Source organism: Catharus ustulatus, chromosome 8 (assembly GCF_009819885.2).
Source record: "Catharus ustulatus isolate bCatUst1 chromosome 8, bCatUst1.pri.v2, whole genome shotgun sequence".
Taxonomy (NCBI): domain Eukaryota; kingdom Metazoa; phylum Chordata; class Aves; order Passeriformes; family Turdidae; genus Catharus; species Catharus ustulatus.
The window spans coordinates 12824072-12851719 of NC_046228.1; the positions used below are offsets into that span (position 1 = coordinate 12824072).

Consider the following 27648-nt stretch of genomic DNA (forward strand, 5'->3'; position numbering starts at 1 on the left):
TGCACTGCTTTCATTTAGGGTGCTCAGATACAATGCTGGAAAAGATGCTGATGGAAATCAAAATGCAGAGTCTCCTTTAATACCTATCCCTGTCTTGTATTTCTGGCAATCCCTTCTCTTGGTGCCTGACAGCAGATGTGAAGGCTTAGCATGGCCTCAAGTCTATGGATGGGGCAGGGCTGCAGCCTGCAGGCTGAGGGGAGGATCAAAGACAAGCTGCAGGATGGGTTGAGCTCTCTGGGACAGTACATGGAAGATACAGGAATGATGCAGCCTTACTTCCTCTGGAGAATTCAGATCTTCTAAATCTTCCAGCATTCTCTCTACGAACTCTTCGGTCAATAGAATCTGCAAAGGAAATACAGTATTTTACACCTTTACACTCTCAGTTTTAGCTAATTGCAAGGAACAGCAGGACTTCTGCACAGAGCAGACTGTACCAACTCACTCCTTCCCCTATGTCCTTCTTTACCGCAATACAAAGGTTTGAGGGCAAGGAGCTCCTAACTTTGTCTTCCACCCCAACCACTGAAAAAAAAGGTTGAAATTATACAGCAATCTTTTTTGACCCTCAATTATCTCTCTTGGTCTAAAATTAGAGGCTCAGCTTTAGACAGAAAGAGGGGGGAAGGAGGAAAAAGGGTCAAGATAACAACTGTTGGAGAGACAGTGGGAGACAGCCACTTTCATCTGATCCACAGAAGTCAAGCTTGCAGTTTAATCAGGAAATAGCAGCATAGGAAGAGCCAGAGACCCATACAGAGATGGTGCTGTGGGCATGGGGATGGGCCTGACCCCAGTACAGCACATTGTTCACATGAACCAGATGCTGGGTATGGGAAGTGCTCCCAGAGGAGCCCACGTGAGGCGCCCCCATGTTGTGATGGCACATGCCCATCCTGTGTGCCTGTGCTGGGAAAGCTTTTGGCTTATCTCAGAGCCAGGCTGGCAAGCATGAAGCAGTCCAAGAAAACAGCTGCTGTCAAGTCAAAAGTCGTGGATGAGGACCACAACCCCAGCTCCACGGAGTCCCCCAAGTCACAGAAACCAGAGACATCACAGGGGAAATCAGCCCCGGGAATTCAAGCAGAGGAACTCCCACCCTCTTTAAAAAAATACATGATAGGCAAAAGCAAACACATCCTGCCCTCTTCACAACAGCCGCAAAGGCCAGAGCTCCAGGCAGGACAGCTGGCTTGGCACAGGAGCAGAGACGGCAGTGCAGGACCAGGCAAACATCCCCACGCAGTGAGGGGGCCTTGGAGCAGCATTCCTGGGAGTTAGGTTGCAGCAGCATCCAGTGGATTATTATTTCCATTCTAGCCTACAGGTTTGTTTCTTTCCCCCTGCTCCTCCTTTCCTTCCTCTGGTCCACCCTTTCCTCCTCTCTAGCATTAGTTTCCATGCAGAAAAGCCCACCATTCCCATGCCCCTCTCACCCTGCCTCTCCCTGTTCTTCCCAGCCATGAGCCCTGTGCCCCAGAGAAGTGAAGGTGCTAGTGTTCTAGCACTGAACAGTGGTGGACCTAAGTGGCCAGTTGCACTTCTTTCCACCTCTCATATGGAAGAGGGACAGCCAGGTTGTCCCACTGCCCCGCAGGAAGCCCACCTCCCATGCCCACTGGCTGCTTAGGGCCAGTAACACCAGTGGAGAGTGACTGACTGCCAGGATGCCATGGGCAAGTGGAAGCCTCTGGTCTCCATTTTGGCAACACATAAGCAGGACTATTGTACAGAAAGAGAAAGGGAAGACTCTGGTCTCCCTTTCTTCTTTTGTTGGGCAAGACAAGAGATCCAAAAACCACCAAATCCAAATCCAAGGTGTCTGCAGTCCTCTCCCCTCAACATTGCTGCCACTATACACAGATTTCCTGGAGGATGACAGAACCACAACCTCCCCTCTCCACTACATTCCCCTCTTCACTTAGCTTCAACCTGCAGCAGGCTCCAGGCCAGGGTTTATGACCAAGCTGCTCAGCATGAATTCAGGCATGCAGGCATCTTTACCAGGCCTTTCTGATCATACCTCAATCCTGAAAAAACTCTGCTTCAGCTTGGAGCCAGCAGCTTGCTGCTTTGGACAGGACTCTGCAACCTGGCACCAATCTGCAAGACTGGCAAGCTGAGGAACATTGCACTGAAACACGCAGTGCCACTGCAAACTGCTGCAGTCTCCTTGCAGGGGCCTGCAACTCTTCTGCCTGTTGAACTGGAGACACTCATTTGCTGACTGTTCGCAGGAGGAGGGAGAAGTCTGTCCCTCTTGGAGGCAGGAGGGCAACCTGATCACTCAGCTCAGGAGGAAGGGCTGAGTGGGGAGCTGGGGCTCTGCACCGAGCGGATCGCTTTCTGCGGAGGTGCAGTCTGCAGTGGGGTGAGGGAATGAAAACAATTTGGCAGACATCAAAATCTACAGAACAGCCGGAAAAAGGAGGAGGAATCGGTATTCACAGCAATCAGGCCAGGAGGAAATGAATATTCAGCCATCCACGGATGAACAAAAATGCCAGAGGTTGGGACGGGTGAGAGAGCAGGAATGAGGAGCTGCAGCTTTGGCAAGGAGACTAGAAGACAAGCACAGCAGGAAGACCCCTGGGCACTCTCAAGGTGCCACAGGCAAGAAAGAAATGGGAGCCATGTGTGCAAGGCAGCCAGCTGCTCTGAGGCTGTAGGAAAACAAGACAGGGTATGCAGGGGTAAATAGCAAAGGGTGGAGAGAATGAAGGAGGGGACAGGTCAGGTCTTGGCTAGGGACAAATCTACATGGAACACTGTGCCTAGCACTGAAACTGGGGTGCAATACCTTAAGATGGCTGAGCCTGTCTACAGCTCAGTGTCTTTTCTCAGTGAATTTTGGTAATCCAACTGAAAAAAGCACAAATTCCACTGAGGTACTGAGCTGAACTGGCTTCCTGAAAGGTCTGACAAGTGGAGCGAGATAGGAGAGCACAGCTCAGCTCAGCTGCATTTGGGGGCTTAAAGCAATGGCAGCCTGCTCTGTGCAGCACGTGAGGAAAGATTGCAGTGCCTTCTGCAAGCCCTGCATGGACAGTTAACTTTGGTGGAGGGTAGTATCACAGGCTGCAATGACAAACTGCTGCAGTGACATTCATACAAACAGTGTGTGTCTCAGAGCTGTCCTTAACAGTCCAAGTCAGAGAGAACCCACCCCAAATCCTACTACCCCACACTGCTGGGGAGATCTGCCTTGCTTCCTGAAGAAGGGAGACTCCAAAGTGCAGGTGTAACCAAATGTACAAGCAGCCACGTCTCACAACACAGGAAACTGGCACTCTTGAGGCTCTCCTGAGCATGCAGGGGGAAGGCATGTGCCAGCAGGTCACCAACTGCTTAAGAGGGCTTGGAAGCAAGAAGTATTGTCATCCTAGATTCGCGTCTAGACAAGATTTCTCTTGTTAGAAGTAGCCCAATCAAAATGGCCCAAGAGCACTAACGCCTTTGCTCCTACATAGATCAGGCTGCCATCCCCACCTGCAATCAGCTAAACCACCTTTGTGCTGGTGAGTCTTACAGAGAAGGCTGAAAATAAATCCAATCTGATCTCAGCGCCCCTCACTCTTAATATTTCACATTTCCAATTCTTGTAGCATGCCTGCTCCTGCACAGTATGATACCCCATTACATTAACACACACACACGTTGTATGTGCATGATATTAAAGGTGACATTCCCAGCAAATAAACATGACAGACTGCCATTGCTCTAGGCACCTAATTTAATTTCCTCTGGGATTTAAACCTTAGAAGCTCAAATTAAACAAATAGGCCTCACTCACTTTATACTTCAGAACTGAATCTGAGTTTTCCTCTGATGCTGTTGACTGATCTTATCAACAGGACACTACACAGAGATCACAATGATGAAGCAGCTTTTTCCCTTCCCAAAGGAAAACAGAGCCCCACTGCTGTTCTGCAGCCATGGGAAAAGCCGACACAATCTGGAGGGCAAACGAAGCCATCCCATGTGCACTGAACAAGCCTCTTCTCCCATGAAATCTCTGGGCTGGTGCTGAGGAAGCAAAGGAGCTGTCTGAGCAGGTGTCCTGGGTGCTGCAGCGGCCCAGTGCTTCCAGCACTGTGTTTTCACAGCCCTGTGCAAACACCCAGCCTGCTGGAGCTGGTCACAGGGTACAGCTCAGCCTGTGCAATGGCTGTTTGCAGTATGAACAGTGAATGGTCCTGCCAGCCAGCTCTGGGTATCTGAAACAACTCCTTGGGTGCTGCACAGTCCTGCTCGCACCAGGATCTCCCAGACCTGACCTAGAGAGGCCTGGACACGTGCTAAACCACTGCCAGCAGATCTGGATTCCATTTGCTCTGTGTTTTGTGGCACTGAGTCATGCTACAGATGCTCAGAAGATGACGACTAGGCAGAAGATAAGCCCCTGTTTTCTATCACAGGTACTTACCACACAACTGAGGTACAAAGTTTGGGTTCTCACCACTTCACTAACAGCTGCAAGTGTCCAGACATGTTCAGAACACCAGGCTAGGCTGTCTCACTCAGGTGGATGTGTTCAGGGAACACATGCTGTCTCCCTCTCGTGGCAAGTCTCACCTGAGCTTGCTGAAATCTACTTCTTATCCACAGGGCTCACCTATGGGTCACCTAAAGGACTTTGTGTTGAAGCTGTGTTGAAGCTTTCATACCCACATCTGGCTGAGAAATCTATATAACGACTTGTTACAGGTACTCAGCTGCAGGCATATGAAAAGGGATGAAATCTAAAGGCGTACACAAGATCATGGGGCTCCAAATGAGTTCGGCTGACTTTGAAAGCAGCTGGTGCTTAGTAAAACATTAAAGACTTTATAGTCAGCTAACAGGTACCACCCCACAGTTAACACCCCATTTCCCACTACAGGGTTCAACATTGCCAGAAGGCACTGAAATTTTCAGCTCAGGAAAGGATACTGGGAACAGAGGTCACACCAGTGTTGTGAATGCCTGGCACAGCTGGCAAGACTGACCAAGGAAGACTCTCAGAGGCAGCAAGGAATCAAGCTGCACCTCTGCCCAACTTAAAGAAACATGCTTTGCCCAGGGCAAGGCACAAGCAAATGGCCCAGCTACACTGAAGCAGAGGTTTTCACTGATAATACTCAATTTTCTTGCCTACCTAGGAAAAAACCAAACAATCACACACTTTGCCCTAGTGCTCTGTTTGCATTAAACACTGCAAGTTGCTTTTCTAGCAGGTTTGTCTAAGAAAGGAAACAATGTTTTATTAGTTCCGGACTTAGTACAGAGCAGGCCTGTATGTCTGGCCAGAGAAGGTGAGGACACCTTGCAATAAACCCCTATGTAAACCATACCAACCCTTGTAAGAAACTGTTCATCCATTGGATGCTATGCCTGGAACAGGTGAAACAGTTGTATCCTAAGACAAATCATCTGTTACATCAGCAAATACCCAGCAACTTTTAAGAGTCCTTTGCCTTGAAAATATTTTAGCTTAATTCCTGCTGTCAGCACAGCAAAAAGTTAAGTTAAAGTGTGTCAGCCTTTCCCACTGAAATTTCCACCAACAAAATCCCCTGATGAACCATGTGCTGTGCCACAGGCACCCCCCCAGCCCACCTCTCTGCTCTCTCCTTGACCTGGCCTCCTTTGCACTGCTTTGCTCATGCTGCAAGTGATTCAGGGCAGAGGTCTTGTCACATCATTGTTCCACGTCAGGCCAGCCCTGACACTGTTTGAAAAGGCCACCTTACTGCCTGAATCCATCACAGCTCTCATCACAGCCTCAAAGGTACCAGTGTTGCAACAAACACCTCTGATGGGAAATTCCACTGCTGCTCTTCCAGGAGATTCACAACCCCCCTTGTAAAAGAGACACATCCACTCACAGATGCCTCAGGGACCCTATTGCTTCACACCATGATGTTACAATCCCAGATGAGGAAGTATAGGATGACACCGAAAGATTTTGACCTTGTGGAATCTTTTCATGACATTCTCAGTCACAAGGCTGATCCCAAGGACCTGAGCTCCTTAGAGCCCAGACTGATGAGATCTATTGTGCAGACAAGGCTTCTTTGATTCAATACATAAAATCTAGCTCAGCTGGAGAAAGGGCTGGCAAGGGAGCCAAGACAACAGGCAAATCCAATTCTTTCAGAGAAAAAAAGCAAAGGCAGAGCAGGCACTTCAAGGAATGCACTAAGTGGGTGGAAGACAACCTACACAAAGTAGCCAAAATGTAGTTTTGAGTGGCAAGGGAGGGGCATTAGGTGGCAGGATAGACAGTCAGATTAAGGATGAAAGAACTTGACTCATCCAAAACCAGCCTGTACAAAGTACTAAAGAACACGCTGCAGGAGAGTTGACATTGGGAGGATCACCATGTTCTAACGGTGCATTTCTACCCTAGACTATCTCCCAGTGTCTCATTCAGCTGTGAGGGAGAACACAATAGGACAATGCAGTAAGATTTTGAGGAGTGTTTGGGGCACATGATAAACTTATTGGAAAACTGCTAGCTTAGACCTGCTCAAGAATTTGGGGGAAGACACTTAAAAGATTCTGAAAAATAATTTCATGAGTAGACACATAAAACTGCTGTGGAGAAGAGCAGGCTGAAGTTATACACAACTCAAACCATCTTGTGGGTGTTGTCCTTAAACTCACCATGCTAGGAATAACACGTCTATTCAAGTGTGGGGAGACCAAAAATCAATCCTAAGTCTTCAAGAGAGGACATGACCCATAGCTACCACTTACAAGTGAGCATCTTGAGCATCAGAGTAGCTCTTTCAAATGTTGCTTTGAACCTCTGTTGCTGCCATTATGCCAATGTGCATAAATGATTTAACATGTGGTCTAGCAGAGAGAAGAACCAGATGTGCTCATTTCCAGGGGAATGTCCTGACTCTACCGGAACAAAGTCATTCTCTTGTGCACTCTGTGACTAATTCAGTGTTTTATATGATGTGGAACAACTCCAATTCGAAGAGCTGAGGAAGAACCAAAATGTCCTATAGTTGTGGTGTCCATAAAGCAAAGAAGTAGAAATACTGGCTCAAAATAAAGAAAAGAAATAAAGTATAAATAAAGTATGAGTTTCTCATATCCTATGCGAGCATTACATCCCTTAAATATTGATTAGAGAAGGCAAGCTTCTAACACCTCCAGCCCTATTCTGCAAAACCAGTTTTTTCCCCCTGTTTTTATTGAAGAAAACTTTCTTATTTCTTATTTCTGGTTTCATTCAACATAAAAGGATTTTATTTCAGCTTTTGGTCTCTTTAAGGCTTTTGTTTCAGCAAGAAAAACTGAAAATATTTAAAGATTGGGCTCAGTCTGATCTTCTTTCCCAGATTTTTCACTTAGGTTGCCAAACCAAAAGAATGGATCGTCCCCCATGACCCTGCTCACAGTAATCCCCCCTCTGCTGTGACTGCCAGCATAGATAGCACATGTTGATAGCTCCTGCATGCTGGATGCTTCCCACGGCTTCCATGTACCTATCCTGCCTACAGGCACATTTAACATTTTCTATGAAAGGTTTGACCTTGCTGTCCTAAGCCTCAACTTATTTTTCCATGCTGGATGCCTTGTTTTTGATTTTTTTCTAAAGGTTTTTAGAGAAAAAGGAATTGAGAGAGGTATTTTGGAAAAACTGTATTTTGACAGTACTAGCAAATTCATATGATAATTTTGTTGGCGTGAGAACCCCCCCTTATGAAGAGAGTGATGAAGATTAGCAAATAAGTGCTCTAGAGGACATGGGAAAATCTTTCTCCTGATCATGAAAATGCTTTGCTAAGTCAGAAGTCTCTGAAAGTACTGTTTGCCCATAGCCTTCATGAGAAATGAAGAGTCAGAAGTCTCTGAAAGCACTGTTTGCCCATAGCCTCTATGAGAAATGAAGAGTCCTTCTTCACTGAGCACGTCCCAGCCCAAGTCAGCTCTGCCCCAAAACAGGGCAGAGGTAGCTAAGAAGTGATTTTTCCTCTGATCATTCCTCTGAGAGGTGAGGAATTGCTATGTCACCAGGCACATCAGGACTAATGGCAGGGAAACTCTCCAGCACTCTCAGTGTTTCTGGAAGTCAGACCATGTGGAGGAGGAGGAGGAATTTTCCAACTTGAATGAAGGGGAGAAGGGGGAAGCAGAGACAGGCTAGGATGAGGGGAAGACAGAGACACAGAAAAACAGGATGAAGGGCAGATCAGATGCCAAAGCTGGGGGACAGCAAAGGCTGGAGAACCACACTTCCTCAGCCTTAGGAGCCACATGCTCTCAGATGGACATTGGGAACTTACCGGCATGGGAGGCGAGCAAAGAGCAGTGCCTGGTGCCAGAGGATAACATCCCACCACTGCTATGAGCTCTTCAGCTCACACAGAGACACTCACATGGTGCTGAGAATCAGGGGGTGCCAAGTGCTAATGATCCATAGCCTCCACCTACCTACCTACCTACCTACCTACCTACCTACCTACCTACCTACCTACCTACCTACCTACCAGGATTAGTCCCAAATCCAAGTAAATTGCCTGGAAAAAATACCCTCTGCATTCAGAGATGAGTGACATTGGGCACACAAAACTTTGGAAATTGCTGCACAGAAACTATGCCATGCTAATTTGGCCCCAGCATGCGTCTGCCTCACAAAACGAATCTGTAATCACAGGATCACCTGTAGTTTTTCTCCAGCAAGACCTCTGCCCTGCTCAGTCCTCGGGATAGTTCTGCTCACTGAATGCAGCATTAGTCATCATTTCTTTTCATTATCATTCAGCTTGCTTCCCCATTCTCCCCTACTCTCTTTCCCTTTATTTAGTACTACTGCCAGCATGGATAACACTGCAAGTACCTAATCTTATTGTCCACCACTCTCTCAACCTCTGATGTGCATGGCCTCACATTTCTGCAAGGCAGGGAAGTGCTCCCCTCCATACAGCAGATGGGGGATGGAGGATCAAGGAAGCAGAGATTTAGAAGTCATAGAGAAAACCTGCAAGAGCAGGAAGATGAACATGGTTCTTTGACCACAGCTCCCAGGCTGAACCCCTGCCCCAAAGAAATCTTTTCTGTCTCCTGACCTGCAAGAACAAATTTTTATCTCTTCCTGAAATTGTTTCTGCTGTTCATCTGTGGAGCTGTAATGCCTGGCAAGCACTGAATTCACTACATTCTTCACAGGATGACTGGAAGAATGTTCTTCTGAACAGACATAGGAAAATGAGTGAATCTGAATGTCTACTTGTGAGTGTCCATCTCAAAACTTGCAGATCCCTGTTTTCCAGTACACTTAGTCCTGTGGATCAAAGTGGTATGCACAAGGGAATTTCTCCTGACCCGCTCTTGTTGCTGGGAACACAGATCAGACTTCAGGTCTTGAGCTGGGCATTCAGAGAATGGGGAGCACAAAGTCACTTGCCAGGTAAGAACATTTTAGCTCCTGGAATAGCACTGAGAAAGAAGAGAGTAGTAGAGGCAGGAACAGGACCCAATTCTCCAGTGCAACATTGTTCTCCAGTGCAACATTTAACAGGCTTTACTGCAAGACTACTGCGATTTTTCTGCAATTACCTGCCTCATTTGTTACACACTTTCCAATTTTAAGAAATAAACAAAGTGGAAGTCCTATAGGCAAGAGTCTGCTTTACTCCACACTCCTGATTCATCACCCAAACACACTGAATCTCTGTGCAGTGAATAAGGCAAGCACACTCTGTTGAAAATATGTATGATTCTTCCATTGCATTGAAATACACATGTGTAATGGGGGCAAGACTGAAGTGCAGAGATATTTCTTATATTATGTGTGCTAGACTTTAGAGTTAATGAGGACTCCTTAACTATGGGTTTGTTTTTACTGCACTGTATTGGCTTGTATGTCAGAGTCTGCAGCAGTATCTGATGCGTAACATGTACGTTGCACATGATCAAAGACTTGAATGTCATCTTCTTGCCTAGAACAATGACTGCCTAAAGCAGCAAGAGCAGAAATTATCTAAAGGTAGAGTTAAACAAACCTCCTTCTCCCCTCTGGGGAGAGTAAGCAGCCCAGGTGAACAAGGCAGGAGGGGAGAACAGCCTGCTTTGTGCTAGACGGGCAGAGAGCTCCACATAAAAGCAGAGGAGCTTTGCAGAAGCATGTCCTGACTCCCATCACTGGAGACTTAATGATGGTAATTCCCAAAGGATGATGCATGCTGACAGGCTTTGACACAAACTACCCCAGGATAATATTAATATGTATTAAAGGCTCAAGCAACTTTATTGGGGCAGGCTTGATCAGTAACACATTTCAACAGAGCTTCTCTATCATCTGTCGGAACAAAAGTAAGGGAGGGAGAGAAAACACACGCACAACCTCACCTTGCTTTGGGAATGTTTTAGAGACAAACAAGGTCAATCTGTGATGAATTGCACACTTGGCACAGCTCAGAAGTTGGACCAAGAACCTTGGACGCTCCATCACGAATGCGAATGTCACTGTGGGGCAGTTTATGCTGGAGTCTGTCTGCATGATCAGCATCCTTAACCCTCTAACACAGAGCCAGACACCTCCTGCACAGCCTCTCTCTGTGCATCTGGAACATCTACCCCTTGGAAAGCAGAGGAGAGGTGCTTAGCAGGCAATGTGGGGCTCTGCAGTCACAGCATTGGGGGAAGGGGGAGTTGAAGAAAGAACCGCGGAAGCCTTTGATCATGTGTAATGTTAATTCAAGTGTTACACATCAGAGACTTTGCCACAGTAACTAGCATATAAACAGGAGTCTAGTGTTAACAAGGAGGACTTCTTGAATATGTTTGTACATTTCTGAGTTAAAGCAATTTCCCTATTCAACAATACATGACACAGTGGAAGGAGTTCAGAAATAAACCAGCCTAACATGCTTAGACCTTTAATAGAATTTAGCTTCTTAGAACTAATTAAATGTTACTTAAATGAAAAAAAAAATTCCAAGTACTTGGGAAAGGTGCCAATTTGACAGCTCTGGAGAATGAAATAATCTAATCATCCCCAGAGCATGGGCAGCAGCAGGACAGGCTTCCCCTACTAACATGCCTCAAACGTGACCTGGAACGACTGTTGATAGAAATGGGGCGTACAATCTCTCTGGTCTAATGACTCCTCACTTTTTCTGCTGAGACTGCTAAAATGGTTCCCGCTGAGTACCAGCTGTGCTGGTGATATGGACACCTGTCTGGTTGGAATGGTGCTGGGACCTGCCAAACTCCTGTCATCTGCTAGCCCTCCACCAGAGCCCAGTGACTCTCAGCTCATTGCTCAGCCTGGGCAGCGGGGGCTGACAGACAGCAGCTCTCTGGCCTGTCCCACCTTGGACATTATCCACTCCAGCCCACAAGATGTAAACAGGAGGTACTGTGTTTAGTCTGCAGGTTTGGGCTCTCATTGCACCAAAGCTTAGACTCAAGAGAAGCCAGTCTCTGGCTGCTGCAGAGTTGAGGCTGGTATTTTTCAGACTCTTATTTCTACCATAAGATAAGGAAAAAGCCCACAGGAGAAAAAGCCTGCCATGTCTCCTCCATTTACTTTTCTTTGCAACATGCCCCTGCATTGCTGTAAAGTGCTTTCAGCCACAAATTCTCCTTGGAGCTCCTTGCTGCGCCTGGGGTCCCAAGCAAGGCAGGAAGAAAATCCTCTCTGGGCCTTGCTGTGAAAACTTAGCAGGGCTTGTCAACTCAGCCAGCCCAGGCTGCAATGGACTAAACCAAACACAGCTCGCAGCCTTGGAAATTTTCTGCACCACAACTTCTTTTACTTCTGAAGCAAAGCCACATGAACCTCCCCCTCCCCTGCTCCCAACACCACAAGGAAGGGCTGAGCACAGACCAAGTCTTCCATTGCATACTAAGCCAAGAGTCTTCAGACACTCCCACATCTCTTAACCGGGTGCTACTCCTCTTGTCTCAGGCTGCTTTTAGCCTCCCCTCCTCCCCGCTTCAGCCTGTCCTCCTTTGTACTGAACACAGGACAGGTCAGGGGCAGCAGCAGAGCTGGTTATGTCAGACAAGAAGACCCAATACATTGGCCTTGTGTAGGAGACAAACAAGGGAACTTGCTTCTCCCTACCATCCGAGCCAGCAATTCTTCACCTTTCCATCCCACCTACGCCAAAAATCTTACATGTTTTTCATCACCAAAATAAAAGGCATGAGAACAGCCAGGTTCATAAGGGTTAACACATCTGAATGGTGACATAATTATCGCCATTCTTCACTGTTTAGAGGTTACCTGACTACTCTACACATCAATATATATCGAGATGTGATGTAAATGCAAACAAACACTCATGTTTGGAGTTAACACAGTCATAAGGTTCTGTGTATCATGTGTTGGCAAGCACAGGAACCAACAGAAAATGACCCACCCTTAAACCTGACTCTTTGCCGTTAATCATTACAGGAGCATTGCACTTCCAGTCAGAACAATCAAAGCATGCAGGCTCTTTGAAAATTCCTACATGAGATGGTTCTGGCCGAGATCAGCTCCTTTATAAGTCATGCAGATTCCAAGGTATGATGTCCTCCAGACATATGAATGCAGACTGCAGAATGCCTTGAAAACAAGTCCTTGGAAGGCTAACTGCAACACTGCAATGCTGAAACAACCCCCTATCTTCAAAACAGAAGGGGAGGCAGGGATGCCACAGTTACAGTGAAGGCAGAGACATACTGCACACATAGTCCCTCAGAAATGGGCTTTTCTGCATTAACATATTCCCTCAAGATTTTTTTTTTCACAATATGCTTATAACCATAAAGAAATGCAAGGGTAGAACAGTGCTACACTGTCAGATCATTAGTGCATCACTGCTCTAGGGCTGACCTTCAACTCCAAGCAGATGGGGCTTTTCCAGGGAAAATCTGTGACACCAAAACATGTGGGTGCAAAAATGTGTGGGTGCTTCAAGCAACCACAAGCTTTTGTCAAAGAATCAATAGAAAAGAGCTAAAACTGAAAGGCATTGCTCTCTGTGCTGCTCTCCCATTAGGAATGGTGTCAAACTGATATCTTGGCTTTGCAGTATGACAGTCCCACAGCTTTCTAGCTCTTCTGCCCTGGCTCCATTCTTGTTTAGGTCATTCCACTCTGCCTCCCCAAATTCCTTTCTGGAAGAAATCAAGAATAAATACAGCCTGTAAAGTGTTCACCAACTTCAGGAAATGGATACTACTGTATTCACAGATGATTTCTGAATTTTCCAGTCAATTATCATTTTGAGTTCCACTAATATAAATAGCAACACTTCACCATTATCTTTTGAGGCCACAATTACTGAAAATATTGTGCAAGAGCTATAAGAGATGTTGCAGCAGAAAATACAGGTTTGTTACACTTTTAAACAACATAAGCCCTTAGCAAGATAATTTTTAGGTCACAGTAAAGGAGGAAAGGGGAAAAACAGGAGGCATGCTTTCTCACTTGTAACCAAGGTCCATGGGCTGCATAGGGGTGCTCCTCTGTAGCAAAGGCTCCTTCTACTCCCGTTGATACAAATGTGATTGCTGTATCTCCTGTAATACTTTTATATGTAAAGTGCCGTCCATGTAAGAGCCTTCCCCTGGGGAATTAAACACATGTGAATGAGTTGAGATGGTGTGCACAGCATTCAACACAACAATGGAGCTACATCACTATTGTTTCTGCCATCAGCATGGGAAACTATTTTGAAGGCAGCAAATATTTATTTTTCAGGAATATAAGAATTATTTGCTCCAAAAAGTAGATGATAAGCCTCTTTCTGAGGTAGGGAGCTACCCCTGATCTTCCCCGTTAATCTCAGGGCTAGAATACATCTAAATCCCACTTCATGCTTTTCCCCCTGATGAGGTGCTGATGTATGTAAAGGCAGGGGACAGCCAGTTTTCCAGCAAGACGGAAACTACAGAAGAGAATCCAGACTACACATCATGATCATGATCATTTGTGAAGATGCATTTCTAAGAAGGGTCATTGCTGTGACAATACCTAGTAATCAATTGCCCTGGTGCTTGACAAATGTCACATGTATGACTCAAACAAATACCTAGAAAACACACATTCACAACATCTACAGTATCACTTCCCTTTTTTCATTCAATGCAAGAGAAAATCATAGCTCTGGTATTTCAGCTCAGAGCATCTATGACACCTATGCATGGCTTCAAACATGCAAGAGGGAAAACTTCGGGTAATCATTTAGTGCCTACCAGAGTGACAGTTGCTTGATGAGTTACTGCTGGTCAGATGAGCTGAGGTAACTAATCAGGACAGACTGTTCACACATTTGTGATGTAAAATGAAATACGTTTGCGTTAACTTTCCCATTGGTTTCTCAACAGGCCCAGGCAAGTGTGCACCTGCTGCTGATAACTCTGATACTACCAACATGTAACTCATTTAGCTAAAGTAACTGAATCACCTACAATCATTTGTCCTGACATGACAGTTCATCTTTATCTTAAGGACTACAACATTTGCACAGGGATTTTTAAAAATAATGGTGGCTGAAATTATGGAAAATTCTAGAAGCCAGTGATATGCACAGACTGAACCTTCAAAAGAAAATGTGTAGAGTATGCACACAATGTGTTGCTCCTTCAGTCATGTGACATAATTTGTCTAAAACCCACTCTTGTATGCATAAACTGATTGCAAACAGGTTTTGCACAACTCAACTTATCTGAGTCCATAAGTCAGAATGAATAACTTAAGGGATTTCTTTGACAGAGTATGTTAAGACATCCCTTTTTTATCGCAGGGTTGATAGCATTAGACTAATAAAAAAGCCCTATACTAACCCTGTCCTGCTTCAGCACTCAAAAGACACTGGAGGATGTAAAAAGAATGAGAAACAATCTTAACATGATGAGCACAGAATCATGCAAAGAATCATCTGTTTCTAATGTGTTTTGGCAAAAATATCTAAGCTCTGGCCTTTACAGACCCATTGCTTGCATGTCTGTATGGTGAAACAATGCCACAAGGCAAAAGCAGCATGTTAGCACAGGCTGTGGAGGAGGATGGCTTCACTCACCTTAGACAGAGGGGGATGAGCGCTCCGGACTCCTGGTTAAATTTCAGGTGCACGCTCTCCAGCTGTCTCGTGCGGACCAGCTCATGAGGAATGATGGCTGCTGAGCTCTCACTTTCCAAACTGTCCTTACGGCTCCTGAGAGAACAGGCAAAATGCACAAATTCAGGATTCCAGTACTGGGTGCTATTTTGAATGCAAATATTGAATGATACAGGAAAAAACTGTAATGAAGACAAAGACACATTTGAGTTTTCACCACTCCTGCAGAGATATAACTTCCTTCAGACTACTAGTCCCAGCATGCAGCTCTTCACCTTGATTTGACCTAGGATCTGAATTGATGCATATACATGGTGCATCCTTTCCAAGTATAAAAAAAAAAATCTGGAAAGAACTGCAGCAAAACTAAATTTTCCACAACTCCAAATACTATAAAATGGTTTGGAAGAATTAACATGTGTATCCTCCCTCCTGCTTTTGCTTTATCTTCAGGATTTTTCAGGCAGTGGCCTGCAGGAAAGACTTGTCCAGTCCTTTGTGCCTTTTTTTTTGCAGTTCAACCAAAAGGCTTTGAGAATCTCCTGGTTCCACCAGCATCAAATGTGACAGCCAAAAGACAGACTCTCCATGTAACAATTAGGAGATTCAAAGATTCTTTTCCCTTTTAAGTTGGGCTGATCAGGACAATGGTAGCTTTGCTTTCTTATTCCTTCATTTCTGCAAGACCAGCATATTCTGGAGCTACAACACAGTTATGTTGTTACATGATTAGGAACTTTGCCAGACCAAATCCTCTAGATAATAAAACGATCTATCTCAAAATACTTGACCATAAACACTTTATATGTTCAAAGAGCACCAGCATGATCCCTTACTTGACAGTCTGGAACAAAGAATAATGGACAGGATGGGTTATGACTTTAATGGATGACATGGACTGATGAGAAGTATCTGGTAATTGATTTGTATTTTTGCCACCTGTAATTCCACAAGAATTTAAGAGAGGTAAGATTTTGTTAAGATAGTTTCTACAGTACAGAATTGCCAGAGGAGAGGGACAGGGAAAGCAGGAGGGCACTGAGATTTCACATTGCAATGTACCTTCATTGTGCCACAACAACCCAAAGTTAAACAAGGCTGTCAAGCTGTGGCTCCATTTGAGAACACTGTTAAAACAAGCCTGGATCCTTCCTCTATTCAAGCTGAACTATCTTTCATGTACATCTGGAAATTATTGTAAACAATCAGCTTCACCCTCATGAGCTGACCTAGATGACACCTTTACTTGATTTTACCTTTGAGGGCTGTCCCAAAATTACTCCCATCAACCACACACATAGAAGTGCAGTTCAGTGGGAATTCCAGTGCAGATCAGCCTGTTGCTTCTGTCGGGTCACCTAGTCCCAGGTGAGCCCTTCACCCATGCTGCTGAGCTGCCCACTCTGAAACAGCCAAACTCTGATATCTCATGGTCCAACCTGCAAATACACTGCATGGCCAGGTCAGAGATGCAGAAAAAAAGATATCAGAGCTCAGCTCTCTGCAAGATAAAAACTGTAAAACATTTTCTTCTTTAGCAACATACAAAAGTAGTAATGGATCAAGCAGGGACATGGCAGGTCTGGATGCAGCTTATGCACAGGGTGGGCTGATGGACTGGCAGACAGCAGTGTCAGTTTAGTGGGTTAACCCTGAAGCAAAAGCACAACATGCTTTGTAGTCGATGTGTGGCACTTAAAGTTGTGTTTAATCTACCTCAGCAAACATTTTACAGCTCTTTCTAGGTGGGGTCTTCAAAGAGTGGAGCAGACCAGCATTTTTCAGACTGATTACCTGAGAGGTGCAGTTACAGTTGATTAATGATCAGTTGACCTTAAGCTAAGCTTTGTCTCAACTTCCTTATCAGATCTTATATACACAGTGAGCTGTGGGAAAGTCAGCCTGTGGTCTACAGCTTCCAATCATTCATTTATCAGCCCCTACCAAAAGGGTCAGCCATTAGCAACGCATGATTTTCAAGCAAGCCATAAACTTGCACTCCTAAATGCAGTTCCAGAGTTTTGGCACTGTGGAGTGGATCAGGAGTTTTACAGCAATGTTACTGCTACAGACAAGAGACTGTGCGCTGCTCACCTGGACTGCCTAAGTGTGCCGGGCATGGGGACATCCCAGAACAGTCTCACAGGCATCCATGGTGAAAGCTTTGAGCTTCAGCAGGACAGAGAGCTGCAGGACAGCTCCCCACACCCCTGGAGTCCAATTCCCTCTGAGCTGAAGGTGGGTTTTTAGGTTTCCACCATGCTAGCTAGTACAGCTGCGAGCACAATGGGGCTGTAGTCCAGAGGGGAAACAGCCTCCGGTTGTTAATGCAATAATAGGAATGACGACAATATTCTGGAGGCAAGGGGCAAAGCTTTCTGAGTCTTATTAAAACCAGCAAATGCTGTTTGTCATTACATGCTCAAGAGAAGATGTTGACTAATGTGTAACTATCAAACGGAACTGTCATGACTTTACGGCTGTCAATAATTATGACTTCACATTAATAAGTAACCAGCCCTTCTGTCAAAAAGGTGAAGCAAACTGGTAGTTAATACTTTGAATGACAAGGAAGGATTAATGCTTTTGACAAATTTTTTTCCAAAATATTCACACTGTGTGTCTTGATTCCCTTCAGAGGAGCTCACATAATTTCAGGTATTTAAAATTAAGGGTGAAACTCCAGTATAGCAGAAACCAAATAACCTTCTGTCTAAGGCAGCCCTTTCTAAACAAGAATTGTGTATTGTGGATTGCACATAACACATCAGGAGGCCACAATGCCATGACTTTCAGACTTGGAAAAATGTCGCATGATATGGGGACTAAGAAAGACCCATTAAAATTCTCTCTTTGAGACTGGAAATCCTTGTGCTGACCCTTCCAAAGGGTATAGCCCAGATGAAGGGTCAGCAGGACCTCTAGGTTGTTATTAATAAAAAGCTCATGTCCTAACACATATTGCCATCCACAGCTTGTAGTTTTCAGACTCAGAAAAAAAACGTAGAAAAACTTTGCTTTCTAACACTAACATCCCTGGTTTTACAACTGTCAGTTACCCCTAAGTCCTTGCTTCCTCCACCCCATCACCAAATAAATCAGCAGCAAGAGTCAGGGGAGTTTTACTTGTTATGACTAAGATCTAGCTGACTATCATGAAAAATGTTGCAAACTTTGTCTATTCCAGATTTAATACTTTGTCCAACCCCCACAAAAAATTCATGTTTCTCAGTGTCCAGAAAAAACAACTCTGCAAAAGCCAGGGCTGCTGCATTTAGGAAAGGCAGTAGATTTAAATGGAAGCAGCATGCCGGAAATGCCCCAGTTTAAAGACTGCACATCTAGTGTTTTGTGAAACTGGAGGGGAGTTGGAGGAGATTAAAGCGCATTTCCCTCTGATTGGGAGCTTGTGGGAGGTGTAAACGTGGGCAGTTGTCAGATTAATTCTTTAGATGATTACATTCTTTTTGTTTCTTTAAAGCTGTTTGTAGTTGGGTTTGATGTCTCCTGTTCTGGGCAAGTGTATTGCTGCAGTTACCAAGGTGACTTTAGCTGACTTTCAACTATTTTTTCCAGCTTCAGTTTCTACCAGTAGTCTGCTTCTGGGTGGAGGAGAGAGGGAGGAAATTATGTTTGTTGTTTTTTTGTTAAGTCTCATGAATGCTGATTAACATGAACTTAACCAAAGCCATATTTGATTTTTTTTCTCTTTTTTCTGAGAAAGAGAGGGTGGTTAAGCCATTGTAAAGGTGTCCAGTGCAGCCTGCAGCTTCCCCAGATCTGTCAACAAGGGGGAAGGGCCCGAGGAGACTCAACGTCCCAGTGTGCTGTGCTCCTTCTTGATGTGAGAAGGCCACACGCTGGAACCTGTAGCCTCCCGGGGGCTCTCTCTTTGTATCAAAGATGAGGGTGGCTGCAACCTGCTTAATTTGATGCCAATTAGCAGCAGCCCGTGGGGATCCTGGAAAATCGCCAATGCAATCACTGGGTTGCACAAACTTTGGATGTCCCCTCCTTATAAATCATGTTTATAGCAACTCCTTCTCAAGCAACCACTGGCAGTTATTTTATGGGATTCAAGAATAACCAGGTTGATCGGATTAAGAAAGGTTTATTTATTCTTGCATTTGCGCTTTGCTTTATGATCAGAGAGTTTGATCTCATGGATCTGTCAAGGAAGGAAGTCTCAGTTCTCCTCCAAGCTCTGTTTCTGATACAGAGCATAATTTTGCTGCATTTCCAAGTTACCCTCCCAGGTATCAAAATCACAAAAGACATGATGTTGGAATCTGGCCATGGCAGGGGGTCTTTCCAGGAGTGGGTGCCCACTGCCTTACTGAAGTTAGTTTCTGTCATTGCTCCTTGCTCCCTCCATATAAAATTCAGTACTGTGAGTTAGCAAATGCAAACCATCAGTGCAGGCTTGCACAGCTGGCAGAGAAAAGTCGGGCCACTTTTCCTTTCTTCCCTTCCCGCCCCCCTCTTCCACTCCCCCTTCTTCCCTTTCCAACCGTGGCTATTTCAAACCTCCTCACTCCCTCATGAAGATATGGTCAAAGATCACTTAAGTGCCAACAATCTTCCAGTCTCTTTCCCACAGTTTCCCTGAAGGGCAAACAGCAGCTGTGGGAAAGAGCCCTAAGCACCTTGGCACACAGAGTTACAGCACATGTCAGGAACGCACAGAGGCAAGCGCAGAGCTGGGGAGGACATGGTCACACAGCTCCTGCATGGTCACACTAAGACAAGGCTACCTCGAGTGCTCAGACTTGGGTGCTCCTCAGCCTGGTTAAACAGGATGGTGACGAGGTTCTGTGTGCATTTCCTGGCAGGGAAGGGCTGCTAGGACAATGCCAGTAGCAACAATCTTCTTGCCACTCACATAATCCTTTGGAAAGCTGCATAATAACCACTGTTAGAGCTTGCAGGGGCCAGACTGTTCCAAGACCTGCAGCTGAAATGGAATTGAGAGATTTAGGCTGTGCCACTGGCACCCTGCAGACTCATGAGCAAAGTCAAACAAGTCTTTTATGCTTCAGGTTCCCTGTCTGTAAAACCGAGACATTTTTCCATGTAGGGACGTTGCAAGGATTAAGTCAATGTTTGCAAAGCACTTTTGGATTCTCAGATGGGGAAAGCTATGCAGGAGTGCAAATTATTAGCATGGTGACTGCTTTGCACTTCTACTGACACTGGTTTTCCAGACATTTACTTTTCTAGTTTGCAACCTTGTCACCCAGCACTCAGCCTCACGCTGAGAGACACTCCCTAAAGTATATTGCCTCCCTCCATTCAGCATTCCTTACTCAACCAGGACACCACTGAACGACGACCCGATGAGAGAGCACGCCTAAATAAGCAGGACTGGATTGGAAACTTACTGCTTAGTGGTTGCAGAATCAGAAAGCCTAGCCAGAACCAGACAGCTTCAGAGAATGCTGAAATGCTCCTCTTTATGTAAAATTTGCCTCCAAGAACTGAAGACAGGAAACCAGCTACAAAGACAACAGCTCCCCTCCACCCAAGCAAAGCAGAATGAAAATCCAGGGCAACTGAGAGAAGCAAAGTGCAGACTTGCCTCCAAGAAAATCCTACATTTTGGTATTACCATCAGAGCTTGCTCAGAAATGCTGCTGAGATGGAGCTTGTTAATGTGCATTAACCCAGTGCTGCTCCCTGACAGGAGATGTCCGTGTGCCCTATTTACCAAGTCAGAGGAACTACAGGAGTGGACTCCAGCCCTGGAAGCAGTGCCACTACTACTCATGTGCTCCAAACCAGGCATGTGACAGTCTGGGGTTATCCCAGGAGGAATTCTGGAGTGACACAACTCCTCCCTCTTCCCACGAGGGAAGGGCAACCACCTGAGATGCTCAGAGTGCAGAGCTCCAGCAGGTCACTGCCAGGACAGTCCTGCCAGCCCCACCTGCCGGAGGGCTGTTCCCTACTCTGTTTGCCAGGAACCTGCCTTCATTTCCCTGCACAGCTGGAAACTGTTCAGGGCTGGATGGAATTAGCACATGGCTACAGGGCTACCATATGTTCAGGTTTCCCTAGACTCAACCTGTCTTTCTGCCTAGAAATTGAATGCAGATGGGACTTGAGGTCTCTGTGGGTCCCTGGACAAATGACCATACATAAGGTCACCATACATAAGGGACCAGCATGATTACCTGGGAAATCCCAGAAAGAAATATGAGAGTCAGGCATGTGAACCACACGACTTGATCCTTCTTGAGAAGGGGGAGAGTTATAAACAACAGAGACATGATGGAAAAGCCTCATCAAAGTAATATAGACTTGAGAGACCCTTTTCTATCACTCAAACCTCATGTTCAGACACTGGGGTGTGCGTGGGCAATATCTGAATTCTGGCACAATGAAATGCAACAATTGCAGATAATTTTAGCTTTAACACATGCAGTAATGCAGTGTGCTAGCCCTAGGTTTCTACTCCATGCCTCAACTCACAGAAGAACAGTCTGAGTCAGCCAAGAGGCAGAAAAACATCAATTTCAGCAATGCTGTATGATCAAGGGGGCCCTTGAGGGGTGGAAAAGGTCAAGAATTCCCTTATCCCAACGCTGGCTCTCACTGCAACTGTGGCAAATTAGCTCTGCTGTCCTAATCTGTAACGCAGAGATACTACTCACCTACCACACAGGAGAGCACAGAACTAATTACCAGGGACAACCAAAGACTCAGCCCCAGAAATTATTACATCAAGAAATTAAATAGTGATCGAAGCAAGACTCCACAAGTGTCATTGAACTCTGACATCTGGAGCTTCCAGCCCACTGAGGGCTTGACAGCAGCAGTGTTTAGTCTGACATTTAAACATCCCCTACGGGTAACAGTTCTCTGTATCCAACAAGAGTCAATGTGCACGATTCGAGACTGGGAGCCCTGCCTTTCTGTGTGTCTCAGCAGCATCTACTAAGCTGATGGATCCTAAGAAACAAATAATGCACCACTGAAATGTACACTGGTATTCATATACTTCTTATTTTTCCAAGTGGTAATTGAGAGTATTCAGTTACCTATGTTCAAAATGATTAGTCATGTTTCCAAAGATTAATTCACATGTTCTTTTGTTAATACGTACAAACTGATTTAATGGCTGCTTGTGAACTGAGCCAACAGTCATTTTGAGAAACAGATGTCCAATGCAGTTTTAAGCTTTAAGTGTGCTTTTATTCATATCCTTAGGAGAGAAAGGGCTACACAGTCTACGGTAATAACACTAATGAATCAAAGTACTACAGCTGCCCAGCAGGGTTTTGACAGAAACCAGCTTTTTCTCAAAGGAACTTTTTTCTAGGACTCTGGGACAGTGAACAACTGGTAATATGCATGCTTCACATGTAAGTATGTGCTTTGCTGGAGCCAAAACACTGAATCAAGCCGTATCTGTAACCAAATAATGTGGGTTTTTTGCATAAGCACTGAAAACTGTAACTATACAAAGACTGGGAAATCTATATGGAATGGATCCTCTACATTTTGTACAAATAAATATTCAAAAGTTTGAGTGTTTCTGATACTATTTGTGATGCTGAATGCAGAACAGGTTGTCTGCTTTAAACCTTGATAGATTTTTGCGTGTGGGTGGTAGGGTTAGGATAAAAGAAAGAGAAGAAAGCTACTAGAAAAGCAGTTGGTGGTTCAAATACATGATAAATAAACAGCACATTCCTCTTCTGCACAAAGCCCTTAGAGTCTGTGTCAGACTTTAACATCCTACTGTCATTTGGGTGCAAATTTGACAGCCTGGGGTTCTGCAGCGATCCCTATGGAAAGCAGATTTGAAACAATTTGTCACACCCCAAGGGAGTGTTTCTGTCAAGTTCCTAAAGAACTTCTAATGCACCAGTTATTCACAGGACCCTTGCAAAGAACCACAGGTTTGATATTTTATGGTCTGGTGTGTACAGTGCAGGATATGATTACACATAAGCCTGCTTCCCATCAGCCAGCACCTCGTAATCATTAACATATTCATCCTTGTGGTGCCTCAAGAAGATGACATTGTTATTAGTCCCATTTTATAGATTCAGAACTGAAGCTAAATAGCTAAATGATTTGCCTTTGATTAGACAAGAATTACAGTGAAGGACAGACCTGAGTCCCAGCCCTACCAGGCCCGAGCAATGCAAGCAAGGATCACAGCAGAAGGACTAGATCTGTGTACATAATTGTCCTTCATCTCAGGTGCTCAGAAGTCCTATGAAAGAGTTATATCCTGTTCTGGGTTTGTGCCTTTTGTGTCTCAGCCTTTACCCCTGCAGGTACCTGGAGGGAGCACGGATGTAGATACATTACTGCATGCAAAAGTGAGCTCCTAAGTTACATTCCTGTGCAGCAGCTGGAGATGAGAGCCTCCATATCATGCTCTTGTACTTATACTGCACATTGAGCAATTTTGCTCAAATGCATGAGACATGCTGAGACAGTGTACTGAGGAAGGCAGAGACATAACAAGATCTTCCTCTTCTGCTTCATCTATACCACACTGTTCTGGAAAATGTGTTGACTGATCAGTTTTAGCCACAGTAAGGGTAATCATCAGGTCTGAATTAAGTACTAGTTAGTCAGAGGTTGCAAGTAAACATTGCTTTCCAGCACAAACCACCCCTTTTGGTATGATCAATACATTGAACAAGTCCCATTTTATCTGCTACATGGAGAGGAGAAGCAACTGCACAAAGGGAAGACCTTTCCCAAACTCCTCTCAAAGCAGCTAGTAAGATGGAGGAAGAAAGTATAAGGACACACTGCTGTTTTAAACTGACATTTCTCCTATCCCTCCAATAGTACCACCACAGTACTGAAAGCTGTCTTTCCCTAACTGAAGTGCTTATGGAGAAACAGGTTCCCTATCAGTTTCCCCAGTGGTAACCATAGACCTCAGAGAAATGCATTGACCTCCTAAGAGGCAAACATTAGGAATCAGCCCTTCCTACCACTGAGGCTCCAGGCAGGGTGGGTGTGAAGCTGCTGCAGGTAAGAGAGATTTGCAACAAAGAGCATTGTCACAGATGTGAGGCTCTGAATTTGACCTGCCTTCCTCTGTCTCAGAACACTTAAAAACCCAGGTAAATATTTGTGTGCTTCATCTTAGACCTCTACTAACCTTTCACCACTCTGTCTCAAACGTATCTCTGTTTATCTCACCCTGAATAACGTAAAGCTCTCTTATCTAAGCAACAACTGCCTCCCAGCATTAAGGCTTACCCATCAACTGCCTCCTTGACCTGATGTGCACCCAAAAAGTTTGTGGTCACCCCTAACCACTTGAGCTTACATTGGACATTGCAGATGCATGCAGGAGCTCGGCATCTGTGAGAAATCCTGCCCAGTACTTTTGAGCTCAGCAAGGCTAGGGGTGATTTGTGCAAATCACATGGTATAATTTTATACTTTTTTCAGTGGGGCCAGTGGGACCAATCAATGGTCCAATGTGGCCAACCTGCAGGCAGAGAAATACTACTCAAAACCTGAGTCAGATCAGAATTTGACTCCATGTAATTACTATATGGCAAAAGTAAGATTATTCCTAAAGCAATAATAAAGTCACTTTAATATAAATACCTATATCTCATATTACATTTTAGCAAAAAAATCAGCAAATGACACATAATACTTCCCCCAAAGGATTAGGCAACTTATAAACATTCATATATTAGGCAAATCGGAAGTCACCCACAAAACAGAACAAGAAAGGACAACAAGAAGAAATATTTTTCTCATGCAATGTTTGAACCAAGAATGAAGTAGGAATGGGAACGGACCAGGGTGCTGTCCCAGCTTGGCACTACAGGGAAGCGCTGATTTCATGATGATCTTTACTCTTGAAAGCAGAAGGCACAGATGCTCATCAGAGACTAAGAAACCACAGGAAATACCAAAAGAAAGACTGCAGCAAAGATGCACGTCTTTCTGTATCATTTAGATGAAAACATTAAAACTGATGGGAAGACACTGAACTAGCACCTGAATTCTAAGAGGGAAGGGGAGAAGCCCAGAAAGACAGAAGTTTAGATACTACAGTTGGCTTGAAACCACAGGTAATTTCCTATAGATTCACTTAAGTCAGAAGTTACAAGAGATATAGGCCACCCTAGTCCCACTTAAATCACCTGTTAGACTACTCCTATTAGAGACCCAGGTGTTATTGGCATGTAATTACTGACAGAACCCACCTGTTTTAGCAAAGCAAGATCAAAGTCACTCAAAAAGAAAAAACATCAACATTTTAACCAAAAGGTTTGTAATTATGAGCTTGAAAACAAAATACTCAGGAAAAAGTATCAGCAGTCAACTATGCCACATTGACACCATAGCACTTTTCAGCACAGTTCTTTTTATAGGGATCAGTCCAGTCTGAAATCAAACACCAAACACCATGAACAGCAGGTTCTACGGAACAGTCAGAGCCACTCTGCATTAGCTCTAAAAAGCTGCCCTCCTAGCCCATTTATCCAACCTGAACAACTCTTCTCTATCCTTACACTTTGCAAGTATTCACTGCCAGTTTTCCTCTCCCCTTGCCAAATCTTTTCCCACCCAGCTTTAACTTTGTTTTTCATGCTGAGCTCTTTAGCCTCCCTCGGCCACCATGTGAATGTGCAGGATGAAACTCACGGTGCTCGGTCGAGGTTCAACCCATTCTGTCTTTGTGCATTGATTGGAGGTAGGACAGGTTTGCTGTTAATCTCAAGCCCTCTCCGCAAAGTCTCCCTGATTTGCTCTGTATCTGCAAAGAGAATTTTTTCAACATGGTTTAGAATCCCCAGAAAGAACACAGACACAAGAACATATCAGGTGTGTTTCAGCTAAACTCTTTCCCTTCAGAAAGAAGTGGAGAAATGTTATGGGGTAACCTTTAACTGCACTTCCTGAACTTCCTTAGCAGTTATTTTACTTTCTAATGTCTGCTTGAATTCCCTTGTTTGGGCTTCATTGTTATGTCAGGCAAGGAGAGCTAGAATCTTTGGTACTGAGTCCTCCTGATGAAGAAATTCTGAGTAGTTTTGTTGTATTTGCGTAAGAGGTGTTTGTTGGTTCTGTAACTCTCATAGAATCTCCTGACACTTCCAAGCCTTCGTACTGGAAATCATTTTTCCCATTACGCATAACAGGAATTTGTTTCTTTCCTAAACTAACGTATGAAGGTTTCCAAGTTTTTTGCGATTGGCTTTGGAAATCTGTTGATTAATTTACAACAGGATTCACAAAGGGAGGGATTTTTATGCAGGTCAACCTTTAGCCTCAAGCTCACATCTGAAAATAAGCTGCAAATTATGCGGTTCAGATGCAGTCCTTTTATTTCTGCCTTTTTCTGAAATGTCTACTGGCCAAATACTTTCAGTAGAAAGCTTTCCTGCCTTCCTTAGACATTTCCTCATCTATTTTTGAGAAATATGAGAATTAGGTAGAGGAAAAGAACCCCAAATGATTTCAAAATCTTTTGAAGGATATACAAATTTCAAAATGTATTTACCTCTCTTGAGCCCTTTATTTCAAGGCTGAGGCAAAACAGCCTTTTTAGATCCACTGCAGTTCAAAATATTTGCACAGAAGCCAGAAGAAATGCTATATGCATTTAACTAATTTTTACCATGAATTTAAGAACAAGTAAGATGCCATTCCTATAGAAATCATTGTTAATTCCAGGAAATCTCAAGCCGTCAAATTTTACATTGCTTCACCCATTTGAAAGGTAATATGCATAATTTCAAGCCTGTGTAATGGCTATGGCATCTCTACCCTGAGAAGGCATCTCACTGCAGAGGAACTGCATGTTTTTTTAATTCTTCTTTCCAGAGTTCTGCATTAATTCCTTGAGTTCATCTACAGGAATGTGCAGCATCAGTTCAAGTTGCCTCCCAAGAAGGGATAATTTTAATAAGGAAACACAGCCCGTGAAAATGAAATTGCTTCATCTTGCAGGTGTTAACAGTCCTGGTTTCAGCAGGTGCTCAGTTTAATTTTGCAAATTCAGATCACAATTTGCCTAAAACAGGAAGGAACATTTAGATAAAATAACAAGAGCTCTTTTCCTTTCTCCTGCCTTCTTCAAAGAGGCCAAAACCCATTTTGCTGCCCTGAGACATGCCAAGCCTCCCAATGGCTGTGGAGTTTGTTATGAACTCGAAGATACAGCATGACTCAGTGCACCAAAACAAAAGCTGAAAGGCCATGACTGTGACTTGGCCCAGGACCTCTTACCTTTCCCAGAGAGCCGCCGAGGCTGGGTCCCAATGCAAATGCTTCTGCTGTCCTCATCATCCTCTGGTGGCCGGCTCAGGTCATCCCAGGCACATTTGGCACTCACTCCACTCAGGTTTGAGCCATCTGTCTCAATCCCTTTGTCGACTCTCTCCTGCTTGAAAAGATTCAAAACACCAAGACTTTTTTTGAGCGTGGCTTGAGCCTGAGTTGGAATCCACCATTGTGCAGCCCAACCTTCAGCAGCTCCTGCAGATCTCCTTTTGTGGACAATTTCCACCCTCTGGACCATGTACTTTGCTATGTCAGCAAGCAGCAACTGCACATGGAGACAAATCAGGAAGCCACTCTGAAT

The 27648-nt window shown here is 44.6% G+C and overlaps 1 protein-coding gene across 2 annotated transcripts in view; it reads right to left on the minus strand.

The window, feature by feature from the left end:
* SUFU (SUFU negative regulator of hedgehog signaling) overlaps positions 1-27648 on the minus strand; it is a 91626-nt gene that overhangs the window by 9168 nt on the left and 54810 nt on the right. The window contains exons 7-11 of one of the 2 annotated variants that reach the window (XM_033066424.2): positions 27294-27450; positions 25707-25818; positions 15024-15158; positions 13430-13568; positions 280-348 (exon numbers count right to left, since the gene is read on the minus strand). In XM_033066424.2, the coding sequence (XP_032922315.1) occupies positions 280-348; positions 13430-13568; positions 15024-15158; positions 25707-25818; positions 27294-27450 (612 nt within the window). The remainder of the gene's footprint in view (positions 1-279; positions 349-13429; positions 13569-15023; positions 15159-25706; positions 25819-27293; positions 27451-27648) is intronic. The other variant, XM_033066425.2, reaches the window with a different exon arrangement.